The sequence below is a fragment of the Neodiprion lecontei genome, chromosome 5 (assembly GCF_021901455.1).
Source record: "Neodiprion lecontei isolate iyNeoLeco1 chromosome 5, iyNeoLeco1.1, whole genome shotgun sequence".
Taxonomy (NCBI): Eukaryota; Metazoa; Arthropoda; class Insecta; order Hymenoptera; family Diprionidae; genus Neodiprion; species Neodiprion lecontei.
This window is the reverse complement of record NC_060264.1, coordinates 20,769,576-20,795,959: the sequence shown is the minus strand read 5'-3', so window position 1 is coordinate 20,795,959 and position 26,384 is coordinate 20,769,576. Positions and strand designations below refer to the sequence as shown.

Genomic DNA, 26,384 nt, shown 5'->3' with positions numbered 1-26,384 from the left:
CCCGCGCCTCTGCTGCCCCCTCAAGTTTTCTACCTGAACTACTCAAATCCACTTATGGGCCCTGATCGCCTGTCTTGTCAGAGAGATCGCGCTGGAATCAAAAAAACAATTTTGATAGCTGGATGTGGCCGGGTCTCGACCGGTGCCAAACATCGTAGAATAATTCTACACGAAAATAATATTCTACACGATTGTTTGTAATTACTAGACCGAATGATTGATTTTAATCAATTGTTTCTCAAGCGGAAAGTTAGTCCAAACGTCAATTAGCGCCATTATTCATTCGTTAATGAGTACGCCGAATGAAAATTATTCCGGTAATTATTGTTCTCTACAAAATGTCAGTATAAAGATAATGCAAAGTACGATTTTCTGCAGAACAACGTAGTGTGGAATACGATGGATGCGCTGAATAGAATTCATGTAACATACATGTAAATTTAAAAGGCGGGGAGTAATGTTTCGTACGAAAGAACACAGGTGCGTATAGAATAATAAGTACGAGTAAGAGAATAATTATTTTGCCCTACATTTACCGTGAGTTTTATTCGCAGAACAATTACAACGGATAACTTCGCGCAAGTAAATTCTAATCGAGAATGAAGAAAAATCCCTTGATTTACAATATAATTGTAATAACCTATGTAGAATAACAATCTTTCTTTAACGCAGGACAATTTTCGGTGTATGTAATCAACGATTCCTTCTAGAATAATACAGTGTCGGTATAAATTTTTTACAAACAGGCAATCGAATCTGGGAAGATAACGAAAGGAACAGTTTTCGTGTAGAATTATTGCGACATTTTGAGAAGTGACTTGAATGCCAAGGTATTACGCACAAATATTAAAATTGTTTACAGTGTTCGGATTCAGCGCAATGTTGTATTTCTTGCACGCTGTAAACCAAATTCGAAACTTGTCAAATTCGGATTCCAGTACACCGGGTGTGCAACCCATAAGTTTACCCGAAGTCTCGGGGCCCGCGTGCCCGGAGCAATGCGCCGCAGTGTTATGACTCTCAGAATGGGGAACACAATGGCCCAGATCAGCGCGGGATAAAATAGTTATTATAATCGTTTTAGCCCCGGCCCGGCGTGCCGTTCCTCGCAGCGAAGCGCGCAGCCCGCCGTCGGATTGGACGGTATGAATCAGAGGTTCCCGGGCTGAATATGGGGACCAAGACGCGTGTATGGGTGCCTATATACCGGGGCACAAATGACTGGATTAGAAAAATGTAGATCACTATCTCGTTTGGCAGACAGAATAAGAAAAGGTCGCTCAGTTTGTTCCGTTTGCTCGTTCCTGATCCATCCGATCGCCGGCTTAATGGGCCCGATTCTTTTATGACTCGTGTTGTTCCGTAATGACCGCATGTATACACCGCGAATTTTGTTAATGAGTGATCGAATAACGCCTTGTTGTTTTCGAAATTGCTTTCGGAGCGTATCGATGATTATCGCGCGACTCTTTCTTGCTTCGAGTATTGTTTTTTAATTTTTTTTCTTTCTTTATGCGTATCTTTTAAAAAGGGTGCTTTCAAAACCTGTCATTTGAGACATTCTTATATTTGGAACACTTATTGAAGAACCAAAATCCTGGTCCGTTACAAGATGGCGTGATCTTCAGCAACGGGATAACTCGAGATTATTAATGATTCTAGTGATTGATACTCTTCTGTTTCCTTGCAGACAGTAGGAAGAGAGGATTTCTCGGTACATCAACAAATTTTTTTTTTTTTTTTGTTTTTGCTGTGAGACTCGAAATCAGGCGTTCACAAGCTCACGACCTCAAAAATATAATATGGTTGTAAAGTTCGGTAAAGAACGAGTGAATTTGCAATTTTTATGTGATGTCAGTAAATTATATTGTTAGTCAGAAAGTTTTAGAAGTATGTAATTTGAACAGAGCTGCAATTGACGGAAATGGTCTGTGGAATTGAAGAAAGTCATTAAAATTTACCTAAATCTTGTCATTGGTTGTGTTTGAAATTACGCAAATTCGTAGCTTGGAGTAATGGTGCAATCCAAATTAACCGACATCATAGTTTATCATCAACGGTAAGCTGACGATGAGTTGTTACGACTCGAGTGTGTAATTCAATTTGAATGAAAAACGAATACCGCCTTTTGAATATCCGTAGGTACTTACTAGGAACTTGATTTGATTTGAATAAAGGTACCGTACGAGTCGACGGTGTAATAAAAACCGAGCGAAGTCACGGTTTGGGTTTAAAATCGAGCAAAGTGGTATTTGATTCCGTATCTTGACCTGGCTCAACTCTGGATTCATAGGTTGACGGTGTGGTTCAACCGAAGTCGTGTTTGCATTTTTTGCCGGATAGATTCGAAGGTCCGACTTCGAGACGAACTGGTTCCGAGTACCTAATTGTAATAGTGCCCGTACCGTCTGACTCCGTGTAGTTTTTGCGAAGAGAATGCAGGGACGGTAATTCTCAGGCAGGGTTTTCTCTTTTTCCGAGAAATCTTAAGAAGAGAAGAAACGGATAGTCGGACTGCAGCTAGAGGGAAAATAGGAGAAGGCCGAGACGCCGCGCGCCGCTGCCAATGTGCCGAGGGTATTTTCATGCCAGTGAGAAGGCGAGTGGCTCTCTCGGCTCGTTGAAGAAGAGGATTTTTGGAAACCCGCGCCGAATGATATATGGGCGTTGGGCATTGTCCGGCGGGCTGCAGCGTACCGAACCGGCATAATGGATGATTTTCGCAACTATTGTGCACCGAGGACACTGCAGGGCCACGGAAACATTGTTGCCAACCTTGCAGCCACGCTAGTCCGACCCCCTCCCCCATTGACAGAGGTTCTCGAGTGGATAATCTTCCCGTTATTCGTTCGGCATTAGCTATCCCAGATCCTCATCGCGTATCTCGAGCCGTCTGAGATAAAATTGTAAACACAGACACAGGGCTAATTCCTACAGGACCCCTAATCCCGGCTGACTGACTACTTGCGCCAGTTCCGACACCTCCAGTGACGCGAGGATCGAGTTTAGATCGGTTTTAGATAACCCAGAAGTTCGAGATCCTTGACGATATCCGTCGGCACAGTCCACGAATTTTTACCCACCAGAGATATTGGGTCAAGATAAATTGACTATTTGTAAATTGTCCAGATATTGACTCCAGATTACAAACCGAGATACTGAGAATGCCACTTTTTTCATCTCTCAGAACCACTGGCGCATCTGGCTCACAATCAGTACAGTTTCTCTCAGAGGCCAGAAGTTCCTGTCACAAAACTCCACGCTTGTAAGAGGTTTGGAACGATGCACAGAAAAGAAGATTCACACCTTGGGTGAAATTTTGACTAATTCGTTCCGATTCTAGTTGACTAACATTTCAACGGTATCGATATCGATGATAATAAAGTGTCCTAAATCGACAAGATCAAAACTTAAAACAACCGAAAATAAGCAGTTGATCACTTGATCACTTTTTCCGGTCTAGACATTAACCGGTAGGACGAGGAAACGTTTTTACCTCACTTAGACTCTCTCTCCGTCTCTTTCTTTCCCTGATATTCCCTGGATGCGCACCGAAGAAGCTTACACGCATATGTTGATACGAATCGAATGTGTATGTTTGTATACACGCAGGTATGCACCTTGAATAGCTCCGAAAGAGCGAGAGGGCGAGAGGAGGGGCGGCGAGTTCATCGCATTGGAAGGAACAGACAAACACTCGAATTACCACACCAGAAACCATCTGCCGATCGCGCACTTCCATTCATAGCCAACATGGCGGAATGATCGGGGCACGAAGAGCGACGGTAGTCCACAAAACACGCACACTACACCTAGTTGCATTGCGGTTCTTTTTCATCCCAGTTTTCTTCCTCCCTGTTGCCGTTTCTCCCTTTTTCTCACTTCCTCAAGCCGCAAACCGCGCGTGGTTTGGTGAAAATCAAGTATACCCGGCTTTTGAACAACCTCCAAAAGCACTAACCCCGATCATGCCTGATGACATCATTCTCTTATCATCAGAGTTTGGATCCTTCGAACAAATTATACCTCAAACGAAGGTCACCGGTTGTTTGCTTCGCGACCCCCCGCGCAGCGGCGAGCAATTGAATTCAATAAAAGTACCCCGGGTGGTTTTGTAATCCGTTGCGATTACCGCGGACTCTCTCTTCGTCTCTCCGACGGGGCGCACCTACGAGTATCCTTTTCAACCACGCGGCTCCGCCTCATACTCGTCCTTCTCAATCCTCTCCTACTACAGTCTCAGTCCTGACCTTACATCGACCATCCAAAGCTCAAGGTCAATCTTGATTCACAATCGATTAAACTCCGTCGCTTGTAACTCAAAGTGGCGTTAAGACGCACGGCAACAATTTGAGGAGTAGAAAAATGTCTCAGAAATTCGTTAAGGATGTTCAATTGTGTTTTCTTCACCTGGCAATCCGTGTTTAATCAAATATGATCAACAATGTCAACTTGGAAGGAATACCGTTTCAGTGACCAGTTTCACTTTGGTTCAGGACATTCGCATTAAGATTACGAAGATTACTAATATTTGTAAAAATTCCCAAAAAGAGTTCCAGCAAATTTGCACCGATATTCAGTATTTTCTTGGTCCGGTGTTTCGATTTCGATGGACCGCGATTACAGTGCCAACTCGGAAAAACCGTTTCATTATAAATCGTGATTCCTGTTCAGGACTTCGCAGGTCTTTTATAATATCCTGCCTGTTGATGTTCTTTAAAAAGCGCAGCACTGAAACAGCGACTCAATCCAGTCCTTCTTGTTTGCCGAGACCCGATCCGAACCCCGGTTGCGACGATTCGTCCGAAATCGGGTTCCATCTCAATTCCGGAAAGCCGGTAGCACCGGGTCAACGCAGGATGAGTTTGGCCGTGAAACGAGTCCCGGCTACCGTAAAGCAGGCCTGACTATGAGGGGCACGCATGCATGTAAATGCTTGCACAGGGATCCACCGACAATCAGTCAGTTTTTCTCTTTCAGCGTTCGCGTGAGCTTTTGGTCTTCTGGATCCAGACCGAGTGCCACCGAGCCGAGATCAGAGTTTGAGATTTTTGAAACTACCTCCATAAAAGATGGGGGTGCCACCGGAACGGTATGCGGACCGCGTATCTCGAGTTACCAGGGCCGGGATCAGGGCCAGTTGGAAAAAATCTGGTAAAGCAGTGAGAGCGTCAAGAACGTGACCCACTGATGAAAACGGGCCCTCAAAGTCCGGATTCTTGGATGTCGATTTCCGGAAAACCTTGACCTCGGTGTAGTTGGTCTTCACGGGCCCCCTCCTCCATACTCGCATTAAAAAAATTCTCGTAAATCTGCTCAACAGAGGCGACAAGCGGATCACCTTTTACGACTTAACAACGACGCCTCGTCTCGTCGTCTTGCCAACTTGCCCCTTAAAGCACATACCGCGCTGCTGCTGCACAACTGACACGCAAAACGGAGCTGGTGTAGCTATAAATTTAAACACGTATACGGTGTCAAGATTTCTTCCTCCCATCGCTACTTGTCCAAGTGTATATAGTTGTCACGGTCTCTCGCGTATCCGTCGGGGAATCAGAGATGATTGTATATCTCTTAAGCGGACGCGAATTTTCAGGCAGCTCTTCAAGCTTACATTATTTCGTCAGAAAATTCCTCACAGAGATTCCAAAGAACATAGATTCTCTAATTTTCAGCAAAAGTAATCACAAATTTCAGGTTAGATTAGGAGAAAGCACTTGTTTCAAGGCTAGCGGTTTTCAGATCATAGGCTAGGTTAGGAAAAAACTTCCGCTTCAAGCTCACGAATCTTTTAACCATTACTTCAGGTTAGACTAAATTAGGAGAAAACGTACCTTCTTACGTCAAAATTTTTCAAACCCATTGAATCAAGCTCAACAACTTTTTAAACTTTGTTCTAGATTCAATTGTATTAGGAAGAAACCTGTTTTCTTGGGTTAAGAATTTTCACAGACTTCAAAATTAGGTTAGGATGGGGAAAAAACTTCTATTTTAACCTCAAGAATTTTCCAAACATCAGATTAGGTTAGGTTAGGATAGGTTGAAAAATTTAATAAACTATGAAGATCCTTAATAGATCGACATGGGGGAAAAAAAAAGGATAAATTGTATACACCCCGAGCAAATCACTATGACGGATGTGATTTCAAAAGTCAAAATAATTGAGAGCGAGCAGTGTAATAATAAACGAAGCCCAGAAGCACCCTTGACGTAAGAAACGAGGCCAGAGCAGTAAGAGTTCGGGGCGAGGGTAAGTGTTTGCAAATAGTATTGAATGGGCTAATTTTCGGTAGGGTCCTTGGCGCATGCGGCGGTCCTCGACACAGAATGAGCTTCGGTGGCCGGGGTATAAAAGCTAATACCCGAAGTGCTTGAGATGCGGAGTTTGCACGGCGTTTCAGGCGCTATACCTACCGCCCCTTGAGGAGAGTCCGTAAGCTCGGGGTTTTCGCACACCCTGGATCATTGAAGAGAGTGTCTGTATCGCTGCCGCACAAAGTATTTTCCGAGCATTATAACCGCGTGCGGAAAGAAAAGAGTGTTTGCTTGCTACCCGATGCACGCACCTTCCCCTTTTCACCTCCTGCCAAACGTTAAGATGCCGACGAGGGAAAGGAGCTTCCTGCTTGTTAGCAAGCCATTGTCAAGCTCCGGGCTGGGCTAGGTATTTAGAAAAGATTTACTCTGTGTACTTTACAGTGCCGTCAGCTACAGTAGCCGGTCAGTATTTGGTCGAGTGATCATCCGAGATTAACCCACCCGGGGAAATGAATGTGTATACCTCGGACGAAAAATATACCTGACACTACGGAATATCACATATTTTTCATACCGTGACGAGTTCTGGTAGCTCAGACAGAATTTTTTCACCAGAATGATAAATAAAACGATTACTTCTTATTTACATAACTCAGTCAAGGCCTTAACAGATCCCCGATCAATCCCGATTACTATTATCGACTAGAGTATCTTTCGTGCTTGACTAATTGGAAATTTATTTACATACATACATACGTACAGGGTTGTTTATTGCCTAGAGTTATTTTCCGTGCACTGGAGAATTAGCGTTGATATTTGTAGGGGGAATTGAATAAACCGAAAATCATAAAATAAGTGTGAAAATGCCGAGAACAGTTCGATCAATTTGGATTGCGATGTATCTGCACTTTTCGAAAAATCCAATTAATCAAGACATCAGATAAAGGAAAGCTGTAATCCACTATTGTGGTAGCCGTAATTATTTCCGACGAAAAGCTCAACATTTTACGAATATTCCCAAACTTTCGCTTGTCTCTGTATTCCGGTAACGTTAAAATAGAAAAAGAGTGAAAATGATTCGTCGGATAAAATTGTTTTCAGAGATAAATCATAGTGAAATTTTTTTTTTTCACGGTGAATTTAACACATTTTACACACGGCGCGCGCTATCAAGACGGGCTCGGTTGTCTTCGCGCGAGTCTGGGAAATAAATAAACGGTGTATACGAAATGGAGAAAAATAAAAAGAAGGAAACAAAAAAAAAAAGAAAGAAAAACAAAACGTAAGGGAAGAAAAGAAAGGAAAAGGAGAAAAACAAATGAGTAAAAACAAGAAATAATAAAAGGCAAAAAAACAATATCGCAGCTAGCCACGGTGGATGATTTAGGGGGCGCAGGTCGGGGTCGCGGGTCGCGGGTCGGGCCCGTAGCAGGAATGCTGCAGGGCCCAAGAAGTCCCTTTCTCTCTCTCTCTCTCTCTCGCTCCTCCGCTGTCACGCTCTCTCCTCTCGTTCCCCGTATACCTCTTGTGGGAGTAGGATAAAATGATAAGAGAGAAGGACAAACGCATAGAACATTTACATAGGTCGTTAGTATGGCCCACTGCTTATGCAGTTCAGCCTGTACCAGGCCGCTGCTTCAGTCTCCGAGAACCAGCACGAGGCGAACCGTACGTAGGTACCGCCGAATTCCCGTTTTCACAACCAGCCGTAAGGAGAAGAAGAAGAAGGGAAAAAGAGACTCGCGGAGAGAGAAGAAAGAAAGAAAGAAAGAGAGAGAGAGAAAGAGAGAGAGAGAGAGAGAGAGAAACATGGAAACAAAAATTTTATTCCCATACTCGGAAGGTCTGATCGAAATTGCGTTTCCGAAAATGTATGGCACTTTGAAAAGAAACTCGGTGTGGACTTCTATAAACTATATAGAATTTGGTACGAAATAACACTATCTGCAACTGATGTCGAATTTTGGAATTCACCAGACAAATTGTTTTAATATAGTCCACATCAGCTAATTTCGATCAATTTTTAACACCGTCATTTTTTACAGTCTACCGGTTATACGGTCACCTTAGTGCTATTAATCCAATTGCGGTCATATTCATTTGAGACGAGTAGTCAGAGGTCACGGCCAAAAAGTGGTACGGATTGGTGTTTTGACGTAGATGAAAAATAATTTTCGAACAATAAAGTATACCTGGTTTATCAAAAGCTTCTGTCCGAAATTTGCTTAAAGTTGGATTTAAGTCACGAATTGAATAGTTGAAGAGATTGGAGGTCGAGTCGATGAATGAAGAATATTACGAAGTTGATCACAAATGGTGGAAAAGTTTCTCAATCTTGGAAATATATTTCTTCCCGGAAAATAAGAACCTTTGCGGCAACTGTTGGTCCGGAAAACAAAGGAATAATTCCTGGGCCTTGGGTCAAGTGTCCCAAAACTGTGCGTGAAACTGGACAAAAGGTTGACTTGAGGGGTGCTGCAACGGTTGCGGCCTCCACCTTAACGATGAGAAAGTATGAAAATGAAAGAGAGGGAGAGAGAGAGAGAAGTGAAATGCACGAATCCCGGGGGACGCAGCGCCGCGTCAAATTCATTGGATGCTTGGAGGTTTGACGCCGAGGGCACCAGGACTCGCATCGTAATTTAATTTCGTAACCTGATATCCAGCTTTTGTGCGTATCGTCGTGTGGTTATTAAGACCCGTAGGACGTTATAATTTTCTTACGGAATTCACGGCGCTAGGCTGGCTAATATATACGTATATAATACAGCGATCATCCTTGTCTCAGGAAAGAAATTCTTTCGCCTCATTCAGAAGCTCCAACGATTCTTTTGTCTCAAATTATCCAAAGTCGGTATCTTGGGAAGTAAAATCGCGCTCATGTGCACCAAAATCATCTCGAGTTACAAAAAAAATTTCGTCTGCACGGTACAAATTGATTTCACAAATTTGGATTCCGGATGTTTTTGGATTTGGATTAGGATCCCAAAGTTTGCGAAGTTTGTTGAACGAACACGAATGCTGTTGTTTTTGTTGTTGTTTGACGTCATTGAGCGTTTGAAAAACATTTAAATTTTACTAGGTTGAAGTTAGTAGCGTTGACGTAACGAAACATTGCATGAAAAAATCACTGTTTTGCAATTTTATAGTGACTTTAAAGTAGTCAAGTTCTCGAAGTGTGAGCTGTTTTGATTTTTTACGGTTTACTGAATTTCAGACATTCCTAACATCACGAAATAAGGATTTTTTTAAAACGTGATTCATTACAATATAACGTTAACAATTTCAGCCTCGTTCAATTTCACCACTATCGATGAAGCGAAACTTGCAATACCGGACCGCATAAAATCGTAGGTACGTGGATCATGAAAAACTGTTCAGCGGTTGAAGAAAAACAACTCCGGTAAATTACGATTTAGACAATCGAAAAGATTTCATTAAGAGAAAAAACGTCACGCGCAGATCACGAGTAAAAGGGTGAGAATACGAACAAGTGAGTAAGAATCCGTAGAGCAATTGAGCGTCGTGATCGAGGATAAAAAATCGTAGGCAGTTAGGTTCGGTCGGATGTGGCGGGGGGAAAAGGGATGAGGAGGAATAAGAAAAACGATAAAACGAACGAGCGGTCCGGAGGATTCGCTGTCCGCTATATTTATGAAGACTGTTTCTCTAATGGTTTCGATGCGCTCGCACGCTCGCACGCTCGATGGTACGAGAGAGGCTCGAGGATCGAGCTCTCGGAGGTTGGAGCTCGCGTGAATTATGCTTCATGCGAGATGTCAAATTGCTCGGTATATCGTAAAATATATAAAACTCCGCACGACCGCCTCTGTGGGAACCCTTATCCGAATGTACGTGCATGCGCCGACTTCTCTCTGCGTCATATCCACACTTCGAAAATACCCCCTTCGAGATCGTATTGTCGATTTGCCAAAGATTATAAACATGTCCCTCGCCACTCGGCCTGTAACCCACCATTTCATCTTCGTGAAAAGATAAAACCGAATCCAACCTATCCTCGTTCAATTTTTTATCCAATAGGCCGAAAGAGTGATTTGGGAACAATTCTTTGACTGAGATGTTCGTTTCGGTGCAAGTTATACGCCTTTTTATTCATGTTTCATAAAACTGTCGGATCAATCGTGTTCACGAATTGAAAACAATGACCAAGATCGTATTGTCTTACTTTTCTTCTTTTCTTTTTATGCCGCAGTGCTGTCTTCTTTCGGGATAATTATGCAAAAATCGTACCGTCAATTTGCCAAAGATCAACATGTCATCTTTGTGCGAACCGAAAGAGAAGAAAGGAATAGAGGAAAACCCGAACGAATATTGGACAGACTTCAAGTCAGTCAGTCGAAAGTTACCCTTCAACGTTTGTCAGTAAAAGCAGACTATTTGCAGTTTTCACAACGAATCGCGTTGATGGATTCCTATTTTGGAGTATGCGCTGAGAGAAATTTTTAATTCAGGTTACCGCTCAGTCCTTAATTATTTACATTTTTCACCACAATCGAAAAATATAGTTCTAGGTACAAAATGAAAATTAGTTTTCTAGCTGTCACCGGAAAGTCTAGTATCCGTTACTATTCTTTCTCATCACCATCACTGTTACTATATTTTCTTGTATAACTGTTGCGAAAATTTACTGAATTTTTCTAGTCACTATAACGAATGAAATTTTTCTCAGTGTGGTTGAGGCGGGAGATTAAGATCAGGTTAGGTTAAGTTATGAAAATTATATGATACAGAAGTGAAAAATATCGAACTCTGCAGAGGCTACGAACCCATCAAACAGATTGGAAAATCTGGGAATTCATTCAACGGAGGAGCTCGAAAAACGTAGTGTTCGGGGACTCGCATTTGTACGTGTAGATTGTGCATGTATAAACGCGCGTTTAAATAGCATAAAAGTATAATGTTTCAGGACACTTGATATTTTCTCAATGATCGTCATTGTGCGACGACTCCTGGCACAGGACGACAGCTACCGACAAGCTACCGTTCTCCGCAGGCTCCCAGCGAATTCCTCTACCCCTCTGCAACTTCAAGTGGGTATGATTTACCCCCGTCTAGATATATCAAGTTACCTCACCACCGCCACAGCCATTGTGCACCATGGAAAATGTTTATCCATGGTAATAAACGTGCGCTTAGGTGTTGGGTATACTATACATTCACGGTTTCAAGTTTTTCAATTCCCATTACTTCCGATTTTACCACGTCGAACTTACCTTCTCTGGATCCTTTTCTCTGTGGGTTTTTAAATTTTATCCCATTAAGTAGAATTTGTATAATTAATACCGATTCAGCAGTAACCGATTTTTCCTACCGAATTCGACAGTTTTCAAACGATTTTCTTTTTTTTCACAACCAGGACACATACATTTCTGAGGAATTTTAATCAATGCCGATTTAGTTGTAACCGGTTTTCACCGATTTCGAGTCCCGCGATCGCATTTCTTTTTTTTTATTTCAGCTATGGGACTAACGAAATTTTGCAGTGCTATCGAACATGCCGATTTACTGTCAACCGGTTTTACTCGATTTTTAATTTTTTCAATCGATCCTTTCTCTTCTATCGTTGTTAGCCAGTCTCGTAAAATTTTGCACAAAATTGAAATCAATGACCTAGCCACTTTGACACAATCGGTTTCAATCGATTTCTTTTTCGATTTGTCTTACGACTGCACAAACGGATTGAATCTTCAAAAAATACCAATCGGTATCACTAATAGCTTGCTATATTTTCAATATTTTTTCGTCCGTGGCTCAGAGAACTTGTGAATAGAACTTAGGACATTTTTTTCCCAGCATTCAGAATCGCATGTAAAAAATGGAACTAAAAGATTTCCACATGCGGGAGAGAAATGTAGGCTCGAGGAATCATGTATACGCACAAAAAGAGTCCAAACAATGATCGAAGCTTTAAACGCGTTTTAGTCACGGTTAATTTGGTTAGTCGACGTTTAGCCGTTAATAGTCTGGAGACGGGGTTCGAATCGATTGGTATTTATTGAGCCCGCGTGACTCGGCACCTTGGGTCGACCGAAAATTCCATCCCCCACCCAAAAGAGGACGAAAAATAGAGAAAAACAACCCGGTGTCTGCGGGACTCGGCGTCACTGTCTCCGCTCTGTTTTCCTCGTGCCTTTGACTCACACATAGACACACACGCAGACGCATGCGCAGAGAATATGTCCATGATAATTATTGTACCGTTTTCTCCTGTGTGGTCAGTTCCAGCTTATTAATCACTCCTCGCAACCTCCGATCATCTAATGATCTACCGGAGGCGTGGCTGTGAGATTGCTAAATTAGATACTCAGTCCACAAACAAGATGGATTCCTGCCCAAGACCAAGAACGCGAGAAAAAATTCGATTCGAATTAGAACGGTTCCGTCGATGCTTCGTCTTTTTCAGTTACGCTTCTGTATCAAACGAAAACTATATTTTTACTCTGAAAGTTAACCGAATTTGACCACAGAATTTTTGAGAAATTGAATGACTCGTGTGGAAAGCTTTCAGAAGTTGAAAACCGATTAAAAAAGTTCCGCATTGGAGGATAATCCCATCGGGCATTCTGAAATCTTTTCTTAAAAAGTAAAGAAACGATACATCAAAGGGCAAAAAAAATTTCGAGTCGATTAGTAAATGTGTTTAAAAAAATGTTAAGCTTCGTCTCGCGCCGTGAGTTTATACTCGGAAAATTTCCTTAGGTACCTCAATTGCTGAAATAGTAAGCTGTAACGAAGATGCAAGATTTTTTTTTCAACGAATCAGTGGTGACGCGGGTCTCGGTCCGCGTGTGTATAAATACCTACAGAGCTCTTAGCCAGTCGGGAAAAGCTCGGAAAAATACTGGCAACTAAAAAACCAAACATTTCTGGTTATTATCCGGTGAACGAGATCTCGCCGCGGTTGAAACCACGACCGCTTATAATATCTACGCTGGGTACAGCTCGTCACTTTCAAGTAAACTATCTCTCCTGTCAGTTTACGTCTCTACGTAGTTACCGCAAGTTACGCTTCAAGTACACATACAAACACCTATACGGAGATACTTCTAAGACCCTGAGTGCCGCACCTTAACACCGTTGAGATCCGAAAATTGCATGGAATTCTTCAACGCAGGTTTGAATTATTTTTTTCAAATATTCACCTGTTTACAACACTGGTCCGAGAAATTCTTTGCTAATCTTTCGGTGAATAATTTTATACAAAAATTTGTCAAGCGCGGTGTTAAAAACGGTTAACTAAATACAATGTCCCAGCAGGTCATCCACTTTATATTTGTGTTATTTGTTACATTTCTGTTAGTGAATGTGACTCACATTTTTGTCATTTTAACATTTAAATTGCCGTATCAACGTTTAATTTGTAATTTCAACTTTTTCTCACCTAGCGATACATTGAAAAGTAATGAAATCAACCAATTTTTTTCAAAATCCTCGTGTCGCCCCACATTGAAAGAAAATAATTTTTCCCGACCCGACAAGTTTTTCTTGGATTCGTTTATCACCAAAAAAAAAAAATAATAAAGAACATTTTCCAAACGGTTGTTCAACTAGTATCACAAATTGACAAATTTGTTAAAATTGAAAACAGCAACTGAAAATCATCAGAATTGCCAGCGCTTATTTCGTTTAATTTTCAACCTTTCTTACACGCTTTATTTTCTCATTCTATTCTCCAGCGAAGCAGTTTGACTTTCGGCTGTTATCACAGTCTCACGTTTCAGCGTGAAGTCCGGGTTTCCAACCGATTTTATACCGCATCGACGGGTTGTTGCGTCAACGCGATTGTGCAGTCAGCCAACAACCCAGCTGTCACAGACTGTCAGTTCATTGACGGTAAACGTGACGCGCCATTAACTGTATCAACACCTCATTTCCGGAACCCTATATGTATGCATACGCCGTGTATAAGTATGCGTGTGCAACGTACGCTCGTACGTGCGTGATAAAAAGCCGCGATGCAACAACTTGATCCTCCTTTTCTTTTTTTTTTTTTTGTCTTCTATTCTAATTATCATTTAAAAATATTTGACTACTTGAATAAAACTATAATTACCATGTTTTTATTTTCTCGTATTTATTTTTGATCACGTTTTATTTATATACCTTCAGCTATTTCTCCCTCGTCTCGTTTGTTTATTTTTTTCATCTTGTTCTTAGGTAAGTTTTTTCACTCACGTCTTCGAACTGACAGCGCATTTACGGCATAATTAGAGTACGAAACACGATAGCTTTGCTTTTACTACTTATTATGGTGAAGTATAAACTTGGAAAATTTTTTCAGGATCGGAGTATCACAGAGAGAGAATTGAAAGACTGATTGGAAACGCATAAACTTGTAATAATAAGTTCTTTAGGTGTAATATTTTGATAGAGAAAGATGTAAGCTCGGATTTAAAACTCGTTTAAATCAAATTTATTTTCACAATACTAATTTTTTTGAGTTTGGATACTAGAAAATACTTTAGTGATACTATATATTGAAGTAATTTAGCCGACCTGCTGAAAAACCTGAATGGTCAACTGATACTGAATTTTTTTTATACTTTGATACTAGAAAAAGTGAAAAATGCTCGGGTTGATTTATTCAGATATACCAGATACTCGAATGCTTCGATGCTTGAAAACAACAGTGAATTTTTTGATTCCTGATTCTCAACGAAATTCATCGTTACGAAGGCCTGATAATCTATAAAATTATGAGAAAATCAATGTGTAGAAAAATTGAGAAGTACCGATATAATAATTAAGTATTTTCAAACCAAAGTGGGTGAAAACAAAGCCACAGCAATTCGTTATTCTCCCTTTACTCTACAGTCTAGTTCCCCCCCCCCCTCCCTCATTCTTTTTTCCTTATTACGTTTTCCTCTCCCGTCTTAAAGTCGAGAAATTAGTTGAAACCCTTCCGGGGTTTTTCTAGCTCAGGGAGCGAGCGAGTATCGTGATGTAATTAAATTGGACTTGGACTGCGGTCCTAATTGGGACTCGATGAAGATGTCGAAGCCCTACGGGGTCAGTGTAGCACGGTATCTCGGCTCGGAGTCTCTTTTAACCCGAATAGAAATGCTGCAACCTTATATATCCAAGGGCCTCAAACATTCGGCTGGGGCTTCCCGTCCCACAACGAGTTTGCGTTAGCATTTCGCCTCGGGCACCATTTTAGTAGACAGCCTGACGCCTACCAGATATAAGCAGAGACGAATACATATGTAGATGTATGTACGTACATATCTCTGCAGCAAAGATTCTGTGATACACCTATATGAATATATAAATTTTACCTCTGTTCAAAGCATCTACGAAAGTTGAAAATACTCGACAGAATGTCAAACAGAAATATAAACAAGTTAGATTGAAATTACGCAGTCATTAACGGAGTCGGAATTTAATTTTTTCTTTCTCGCTTCGATACATTATAACGGATGGTTGATTTTTTATTGTCGTTACCGCAGCCGTAAGAATACGGGTATGCTGGCAGCATTTGCGTAGGCGTTGGTTGTACGTGAAAAATAATTTACGACGGCGGTGCGGCGGTGATTTTTAATGCCTACTGGAAGTGCAACAGAGCGCGCGGTGGAGCAAAAATGCAGCGCGAAAACGATCTGGTAGCGTGGAGACGTTATAAACCTATAACGTGGTTATAAAAATGTATGCATCGATCGTACCTGTACCTACACGTATTTTATATATCCGCCTACCTTGAAATACCTCTTCGATACTCTGCGAATTAAGAGAATTTTAGCCTCTATTCCCATTCGACAGATTCCAAAATAAGAAACCTCCGCGATGCATGATCGGATGAAAATAATTGTTCCACGGTTTTGCGCTCCTTTATTGCTAAAAAAAAGAACAAATGGAATTTAGAATTCTACATCCACTCGTCGACTGGCTCGACACTGAAATATTTTTACGAATTTTCTAATAATCCGCGTAAAGTATACGATTAGCACTGTCGTTATTGTTATATTTTCCCTTTTCTCAACCCCCTGAAACTCGTCTTGAGAGTAAAAACCGCGCACTTGGCACCCCGCGGTGAACACAAGCCTCCACTCAGCCTCATGATATTGCGCGTTCAAATATCTTAGGTGCGTACTGTACACACACACACACACACACACACACACACACACACACACACACACACACACACACACACACGCATATAAATATATATATATATACCGGTTACGACGTACGAGACGGTAATGGCACTTCGGCGAGGTTAAAGGTTATAGGTATTCGCTACGGGGAAAAAATGTAGCGGGAATCTCAAGCTACATTTTCAGCTTTGTTTTGAGCGTCTAGCATACTCCGTTACCGAGTTGTCGTTCAATAAAAAATGCTCGATAATTGGAGCGAAAATTCATTGCCAGCATATTTTGATTGTAAGTAATTTCAGAATGGAATGAACTATATAGAGACTTAAAACCATGCTCGGAACGAAGGATCCGATTTACGCAATATTTAAAATTTTTTTTCTAGACTCTAGCTCGCTTCATTCCGCAGTTACGAACAATCAAGAGATGCTTGAAATATATTTCAAGTTCGATTATCTAGCATTTTTTGATGAACCGTAACTCGGGAACGGAATGAGCTAGAGACTTTGAACAAAGCTTAAAATACAAGGTGCGGTTCGTGCTCCATTCGAAGTCTCGCTTCGAGTGAAGAGGAAAAGTTACAAAGCCTCGGAGAGATTCATTCACGAAGAAAACCAGCCATGCTAGATACGTTTTACAGCGATATTCGAACTTTGCATTGAAAAATTATAAAAATATTCCTACACTCAATGTTTCGCAATTAGAAAGAACCTTTTTTCCGTCAATTCGTGCAATCTGCTGATATTGCGAGAGAAAAAGGAAGACAAAAATTGACACATCAACAATGCTGTACAATCAATCGAAGCTCTCGCGCCATTTCGATGAAAACGGAACACTCTGTGCTCGACCGTAGAATGAAGCATAAAAATCGTCCCTCTCTCCGGCTCCCTCTTTAAGGATGATCCGGGATCGGCGTGCCCGTTGACGGGGCAAAACAGTATAGCCGAGCCTCCGGTTAACGCTCATTCTCACACCCCCGTGGCCGTCGGCCCGTCGTAAGGGTGGCCGGTCTAAGGGGCCGCTCATCCCCTATCAGGATCATCTCCAGCGCAGTATTCGCTCCGGCACCCCGAGCGGAGAATCCCTGGGACCAATGGGAGACACGCTGGGGTGAATCCCATTGTCAAATCGACCAATCCCACCCCTCGTTTCCCCCCTTCGTTCGGCATATGCAGCGGATGACGTGTTGCGGCGGCACTCGACCCCCGAAATGGGGCGAAGGAAACTTTGTCGTCGTCGTCGTAGTTTTTTTTTTTTTTTGGTGCTTTTTTTTTATTATTTGCGCCTGTGTTTCTTTCGTATGCATGTGTGCGCGCGCGTGTGTGAGTTTATGAATTTATGCGCTCGCATGTGTGAGAGCCCGAGTATCACTTTGCTTTAATGGGTTGCTAGTTCTCGCGCTTGCTCCATCTATGGGGATTAGATTCGTTTGGGGGCGCGTGCAGCTTCGCCAGCACTAGAATTCTGTGCCCCTCTAAACACCGAAGAGAGAGAGAGAGAGAGAGAGAGAGAGAGAGAGAGAGAGAGAGAGAGAGAGAGAGAGAATTCATTTTGAACAGAAACGTGAGATAAAGAGATAGATTGCTTATTTTCTTGTCGTTATTTATGGAATTTTTGGCATGGTCGTAAACATTTTTATCAGAAAGAACAGTAAATGCGTATTTTGAATAGTTGCATGCGATAAGGAATAAACAAAAAAAAAAAAAAAGAACGAAACGAACATGAAAATACGAACTAAAAAAATTTATAATAATTGGATAATGAAATGAAATATAATCGAAGGTATTTTAATCTAAGAGTTGAAAGCGGCTAATTTTAATGACGGAATATATGGCTTGGATTAAAAATTGGTTTCAGCGAAATAGGAATAGGAAACGCGAAACAATGCACTTGAATTTGCCAATCTTGAAAGAATAGTCCAGGTGCAAAAAACTGGATATCTTGAATCAATTGCTCAAAGCAATGATGATACTGTTTTTATTTGACATCCAAGTGACATTTGGAGAGGACTAATTTCCTAATATATGTAGACGAAAACAGAGATTACAACGCGAGGTTTTCCGAAAAAACATGCTCCACTGGCAATAAAAATCTACAAAATAACTTCGTCACTCATTTTAGTTGACGGTACGTTTTGGAACATTATAGACTATCTTCACTTTGAATGAAAATAGATATTTCGAATTTGTGACGTTGCATGAGGTTTTGTATTGAAAATAAAAATTTCAAAATACCAGAGACGATGCAGTATGAAGAAAAATGCAGAAGCTTGTTCGGGCTTTTTAAATACACTATTACGTTATTGAATCTTGAGCATTGCGATGATTGTAATCAGTATGGAATTTTTAATGATCAATTGAACAGAAGAGAATGACAAGAAGATGAGAAGGAAGACAATGAGGAGATAAAAGAATAAACCCAATTTAACACATCCGCCTTTTTCTTCAACCTCAGCCGATCAAAAATGAGAACAAACAACTAAGAGAACTAAAAGAAAGAAAGCTTTGACAATATAACAATTAATCATATTTAATCACAACCGCGTCCGTCACAGAAAAATGAGAACCGGAAGTAGGGATGTGCAAAAAGAAAAAGATAAATAATGCAATGCGTCCAACGGTACAGCAGTGTGTAATTAGGATAATGAAACATTAGGCATCACCCATACAGGTAGATTGTTTTCTAATTCCGTCAGCATATCACGGGTGATGAAGTTTTGTTTATATAACGCGACCGTGTTTCACGCGTTTTTTCGTACACAAAGTATCCGTTTCTATGACGGTAGAGTCAGTCTGGGAATGCGCATGCGCCGAGTACAGAAAAGATCACTTTCAACTCCTAGGCTTGTTAAAACTAATCTTTTCTGTACTGCGCGCATGCGATGTTACAAGCAAAACTCACATTACGCGACCCTAACCTCAATTTCGTGCTTCGTGAAAAGAAGCCTGACACACTCTTGTTATGCGAAAAATCGTCACCGAAGAGGCAATGGTGATTTAAAAAAGACCGAGATTGCCTCCTTGTACACTGAGAAAAATTTCATTTGTTATAGTAACTAGAAAAATTCAGTAAAACAGGTACCGTTAAAAAAAAACTGTTTGAATATTGTTGGAATTACGAAAAACAAGGTACTCGTAACCATTTTGCGCTATTGTCGATCCTTTTTTGGTAATTGCAACGCAAAATCAGTTTGTTCGGTTTACTATACTTTTTTAGCCAAACAAGGCTTTAACATCAATTTATTGTTGCACAAGCATTAAATTTTCGCAACAGTTACAAGAAAATATAGTAACAGTGATCGTAACGAGAAAGAATAGTAACGGATACCAGAGTTTCCGGTAACAGCTGGAAAACTGATTTTCATTTTGTACCTAGAACTATATTTTTCGATTGTGGTAAGAAATGAAAATATTAAGGACTGAACGGTAACCGGAACGAAAAATTTCTCTCAGTGTAAAAAACATACCATTTCTGATCCTGTGCACCTTCCATGCCTGGGTCACGTACAGTACCTTCAGTGGGTGTTTATAACCTCGCCCTGTTCGATGCCTCACGATCCAGAATTTAGGGGGTGGATTTATGCAGGGGGCGCAGTGATCGAGGGCTGCGCAACATCGTGCGACGGGGCGGTAAAAAAGGAGAGAAGAAAACGCAGGACAACGAACGAAATGAGTATGCGCATGTATATATGCTATACCTACACCCGAATTGAGATTCATAAACAACCCTCGATACTCACGAATCGATTCACCCCTTGTTCCATGCTGCAAGGCTCGATGCTCGGCGATTAGCCACTCCCCAAAAACCCGTTATTTGTGTGCGTGTGCTGTGCCTATTTTCTTGTTTATTTATTTTCCAGGTAAACAGCCGCTCACTCAAGCGACTTGAAATTGTACACAGACGATATGTAAATAATTCTTGTGTTTTCAAACAAATCATCGTATATTAAGGGCTCAAACGTCTCCATGGCTGCTTATTTCAAATCGATAAGTTGAAGTTTGAATTCAAACTTCGTTTAGTACATGTAAACAAAGAATTGTTCAGAAATATTTCAAAGCATACAGACCCTTTTTCACAGTTTTTTACTCATTATCATATGCTGTATGCCGATGTGTGTGTGTTTTTTTTTTTTTTTTATTCTATGACAAATAAACTGTCAAATTAAATAACGCAATAAAGAAATTCATCAACTAATTGACGAGAAGTAAAAGCTACACAATATCAGATAGCGCAATCTTTGGCGAGAAATTCGTCGATTTCCAGGCATGATTTATATTACAAAATAAATATAGCAGCGGCGGTATTGAAATTTCTGTAAAACATTCGGCTCGATATATATTATAATAGCTTTTAGAGAAAAACGATAACGAAAGCTGACACTATTACACAAAAAAATGGCATTTAATTTTAGGTCACATGATTAATTGTACTTCGCATTCTGAATTCAAGAGTTATAATTATCCAGTTTTAATTATTTCCTCCGTCGAATTAACCGTTGAAAAGTATCTAATGTCAACACCTGAAAAGAGTTCTGCGTAATATATTTCTCACGGCGTTTACTCATCCATATAAATCCGGATCAGCATGACTGAAGTAGATTAATACAATCACACAAACGAATAATCGGTACCGATGTTTATTTTCATTTCAAACTGACTTTTGAATTATAATGCCACATCGACTGATGTATACAAGAGTCATGCTGGCAGTTTTCTTTTCAACAACAAGCCTGTTGAAGCGTTCAACCTTTCAGTTAACAGTTGATAAAGTAAGCAAATAGTGCCAAGAACATTCGGTCCAAATCGCAAGTCGATGAGAATGAAGATAAGAGAGTAAAGAAAACTGGCATTAATTTCCAAGAAATTTCATTCAAGCGAATCAGCATCGAAGTGGTAAAAAAAAGACCAGTTTCATTTGGCAAATGTAAAACGTGCACATTTTTTTACTGTGTGTTTGTATGTAATTACGAAATTTTTTGTACGACTTTTAAAAGATTCTTGTGACTCGATGGCTTTGCGAAAAATTCTAAAAGCGACAGGAAGAAAGATTTCAAAAAAACCTGCATCATTTTATTCTTACTTCACGAATGTGCAACTGCAACGAAGAGTAAGAAGTAAGAGTAAGAGTAAGAGTAACTCAAACCTTGTGGAACTATCATCGCGAAGCAGATACCTGAACAACATCGCTAGTCACCCGACGGAACGGAGAAAAGGAGAGTCGAAATATCCACGCACGGCGATGTTAATTTTTCGGTTAGAAAAATAAATAAAGATCCCCGTAATTTTTGCTTCGGCATTAATTATCTTGAAATCGTGATTCACGTAGTTTGAAACCGGTGTTAAAATTTTTCGTGATTAAAACATTAACGTCCGTTTCAATCTGACGATGAAAGATAATGTTTTTCTTTTATAATGCCAGGTGATATTTAGAATTCTTTGACTGTCGAGCGAATTATTATTATGATTATCACCTTTTCTTTTCATTTTTTTTAGATATGTAATGCTTAAACATGAATATTAATTAATCAAAGATTAACGCGAAAAATTGTGTGAACCTTTCGCAAGGTTAGGCACTTATTTCAGATATTAATTCCTCAGCCGTTTCTGTTTTAATCATTTTTGTTCCATAATATACCCTGGAAGTTTTAGACACGTGCTGAGAAGTGAGATACTTCATCATTTATGCGTTTGATAATTGTATTGCGCAACTTTTCAAAGTTTCGCTATCGATAAAAACAACCGCAATATCATGTTTATCGTTTATATGTATATATATATGTGTGTGTTTTCAGTGAGCCTTCACTTAGTACTATCGACACAAGACCGAATAGACATGAGATTGAACAAAAGGGATTAAAATTTACCCAAACATATTGTATCCGAATACGTACAATTGAAACAAAAAATCGGAGGACTATATGACCAAATTGTATCAAAGGATAGAAAGTTTTTCGATTTTTGATTTTTGAGAAAGACCCTCGAAATAGCTCGCATAAGTTTTGTATCTTTGGCGTGGCTTAAATATGTAAATACAATGTCCCAAGGAAGATGCGACGTGCAGGTTTGTAGTAGTTCAGAGGACATAAAACTCGAGGATATACGGCCACGTAATTTCTTAATTGCCGACCAAAAGAGGCGAGGATCGTGACGAACGAAAAGCTGGCCGCGATCAAAAAACGTCTAAAAATTCTTGTCATCGTAAAGCGAATGGGCTGGACGGACCCGAAGGCGGCGGATCGTTTGAATTTCGAACTGAAGAAGGACAAAAACAACGATTTCAATCGTGCCAGTGTCAACATTGGCGAAGTTTCCGAAAGTTCAAAATTACCCCGAAGGCGTTTAAGGTGTGCAAAATTTTAATGTACCAATGGCTTGATTAAAAACTCAAATTTGCACTAACGCTGCATGAGTTGCGATGACAAAAAAAACGATTAGAGGTCAATGCAATGTTCTATAATATAGCCTCAGACTAACTTCCTTCTGAAGTAGGTACTTGTTATCAAGATTCCCAATTAGTTTTAAGCGGCAATTTCAAAGCTTCCGATCAAACTTGACGAATCAAAATTTTGTCACAAGAATGTAGTACGTTAAACATTTATACTGAGCTCGAAGTCGTGCAAGTAACGTTGAAATCTCAAAATATTGACACAGAAATCACTAGATATTGTTATTTTAGAATAACTTGAACGGATCTGAGTTCTCTAAATATGTATTAGTAAGTTTTACTATCTTGCGAATTATTAAATTCCAGATAATCCCATGAAGTGCGAAATAACGGGTTTTCTTAGAAATGCATTCGATCGTTAAATCAAGGTAACGAATTCCGATCTCATAACGTCATTGTAACTATGTATCTTCTTAAAACTCGTCTCTTCGCGTTAGAGTTGCTTGAAATTCAGTGACCCACGTAACACAGCATGCGTATAGTATTCACGTTTCGTAAGCTCTGCTCTTTCAAAGTTATGATCAATGTTGAAAATAAATGATTTATTTTCTCAACTTACGTTTGCGGTTATGTAAATTTTGAACGCTAGGTTGAAGTTAATATAAACGTTAAGGTAACGAAACATTCCTGAAAACTTCAAATGACCGAAAGAGTTTCGATTTTGAAAAATACAAGTGAAACGTTTTCTCCACGACGATGTTACTGAATTTTGGCAAGTAGTACGTCATGACGTCGACGCGTAAAAATTATCCCTGAAAACTGAACGTTGCGCGAACTTCGACCTGGCTAACTTTCAGACCAACATGTTACTCTACAAAAACCGTAAACACTATAGTTTTTCAGATTCGGAAATTTAGTTATAAGATACAGGTAGGTGGAATATAGGTAAGCGTTGAACAGACACGGTATTACGAAGGAGCTACGTGTAAGATACATTGAAATAATACTGCCAGTGTTCATACGAAAAAAAACCTGCGCCCAGTTCACACGTGGTAGAAGTGAAACCTTCGGTAACTAAACTGCGAGAAAATAAGGAGAATGCAGTGTCGGGAGTGGAATAATTATTCGGTTCATTTCGTTTCATCAAGTTTCAAATCACTCCCGTGCTGAAGAAGTTTTCACTTGAAATAAAAAAAAAAATAAATAAAATGACCCTCACGACGGAACAGTTTCCTAAAAATGTAATCCGAAATAGCGTCGTCGCGAACTTACCGGTGTGCGTGCGTTTGTGTATCTTGAGATTCTCGGACCTCGCGAACACCTTGCCGCATCCAGGAAAGGGGCAAGAGAACGGTTTCTCACCGGTGTGAACCCTGATGTGGTTGACGAGCTTGTACTTGGCCTTGAAGGCCCTTCCGTTTCGAGAACATCCCTGCCAGAAGCAGGCGTGGGTGGTGCACTCGGGTCCTCCGACGTGTTCGACGGTAAGGTGGGTGACGATGTCGTGTAGGGAGTTGAAGAGCTTGCCGCAGAGCTTTCGGGGCCCGGGTGCGTCCTGGTCCACCCACATGCACGACATCTCCTGCCGTTGGGTGGCGCCACCGCGCATATACCTCAGGAAGGCACCGTGGGGGTGGACGGTGTGCGCTACCGGATGTTGTTGGTGGTGGATAGCGGGGGGAAGGTGAGGCCCACCGAGATACTGGTGGTGCGGGGCCAGTCGCGAGTCCTGGGGGTAGTGCGAGGCGTAGTGCCCGCCGGCCAGGGGGTGCTGGGAGTGGGGGTGGGGGAACTGCTGCATCGCCGGGGCCCCGGCGTCGTGATGCAGCGGCGGAAAGAGGCCCAGACCCGCGCCTTCCGGCGTCGGCGGGTTCGTCGCGCCGCCGAAGGCGTCGTGATCCCGCCGCAGGAGGAAATCTCGGGCCGCGTACCCCGCGTGACCCATGTGATGCCCCATGTGGGGGCCCATGTGACCAGGCCCCCCGTGACCGTGGTGACCGTAGCTCTGGGGGTGGAAGTGCTGTTGCTGCGGCGCTTCGCCCGCCGCCGGCTGAACCCCCGAACCGTCGGACGTTCCGCCCGGCGAAAGTTTTATGCCGAGATTCGCCAGGTGGTGAGGGTGCGACGGCACACCCTCGAGGAACGCGTTCATCATCTTCGCGATTTGTTTCTTCAGCCTCGCTGGGTCCCCGGCACTAAATTATCGAACTAATTGGCATTGTTGGCGAACGGGAATGTTCCTGTTGTTCGAAATGCGGGGTTTCACTTTTCGGCATCCGATCAGTTATTCGCGCATTGTTAATCGCGCACTTTGATACTGTCTCTTCACTTGTCTTTATACTCTTCACAGATTGTTCTTCCGGGGTCGACGTGTATCCAAAATTTTACTCAACACGGTGTTTATAACTCTAAAGAAATTACTCACAATTTTCTTCGGGGCGAGAATTTACTCAATATTTTTTAGCACTTCTTCGATATTTGATCCGTTCACTTCTCTTCACTTCTCTCACAGCTTCCTCTTCAGGGTCCAAATCTGTCCAAAACTTATACTCAGCACAGTGTTTGTAAATCTTCGGGTATTATACCGTCACTTTTCCTCGGAGTAAAAATTGATTCTGCACTCTATTAACATCTGGCATTGCAAACCGCGTGAATTGCCAAACACGATTGTTTATTCACAATGTCGCCCTGCGGAAGCTTCTTCGGCAATTATCAGTACCGATCTTCGGGGTAAGAATCGACTCTAATTCAGCATTCGATCGTCAACCTGACGCTGAGAATTGTCTAAATTACCGAACACGATGTTTATTCACCAACTTGTAACGCTGTAAAAGCCTCTTGAGCAATTACCGTCACTGTTCTCCGGGATAAACTCATTAGCTCGGCACTCAAAACCGTGCGTCAATTGCTGAAAGCGATATTAGTTTACTGTCGCTGAGCTTAAGGGTGAAAATTGACTCGTTGTCGGTAAGCCGACATTGAAACCGATTCACCGCGTTCCTCGAGATCGTCGATCGCAGTTCTTCAGGATCGATTAATCACCGAAAATCTCTGAACCTGATAATCGTCGAATGATTCTTCAAATCACTCGAGTTATACTACGCATAAATTGAACTTATCCTAAAATTCAGTACGAACAGTGTTCTTCGGGGTCTAAAATCCAGGGAGATCTTCAAGAAGCGTTTGAGAAAATCTACGGAACCGAATCGAAAGAGCGACGCAACTCGTTACGCACAATCACAGAGGGGGCTTCGCGACACTGACGACAGGCACGCGACTACTCGGATAAAAGAAACAAAAATAAACAACCGAACGGGGGTGGCAGGTCGTACTGAGGTCGAACGGGCCAAGCGAACGAGGAAGGCAGAAGGAGTCTGGTGTGTTCCTTGCTGCGTTCACAGCGGGACTGAGTCGCCGTTCCCGACGGGGCGACCGTTCAAATTCAGGCTTCCGTCCCTCGGGCGTTCGGAGACGCCCGTTTTTCCCCCGCCGCCTCGCCCCGCTGCGCGGAAGACGAAGAGTTCGAGCGGCGTGCCGGTTTCCCCGGATACCAGAGTCCCATTGGAGGCCTGAGACGCCTGGCCATTGGGGGCCGGGAGCCTTGGGACCGCCAATCCGGGGGCGGAA

The 26,384-nt window shown here is 41.6% G+C and overlaps 1 protein-coding gene across 1 annotated transcript in view; it reads right to left on the bottom strand.

Moving 5' to 3' along the window:
* The window catches only part of LOC107220581 (pair-rule protein odd-paired), a 31,705-nt gene extending 5,562 nt beyond the window's left edge, over positions 1-26,143 (bottom strand). The window contains exon 1 of the mRNA XM_015659238.2: positions 24,030-26,143. Within this exon, the coding sequence (XP_015514724.1) occupies positions 24,030-24,912 (883 nt within the window). The 5' untranslated portion in view covers positions 24,913-26,143. The remainder of the gene's footprint in view (positions 1-24,029) is intronic.
* Positions 26,144-26,384: the final 241 nt, after the last annotated feature.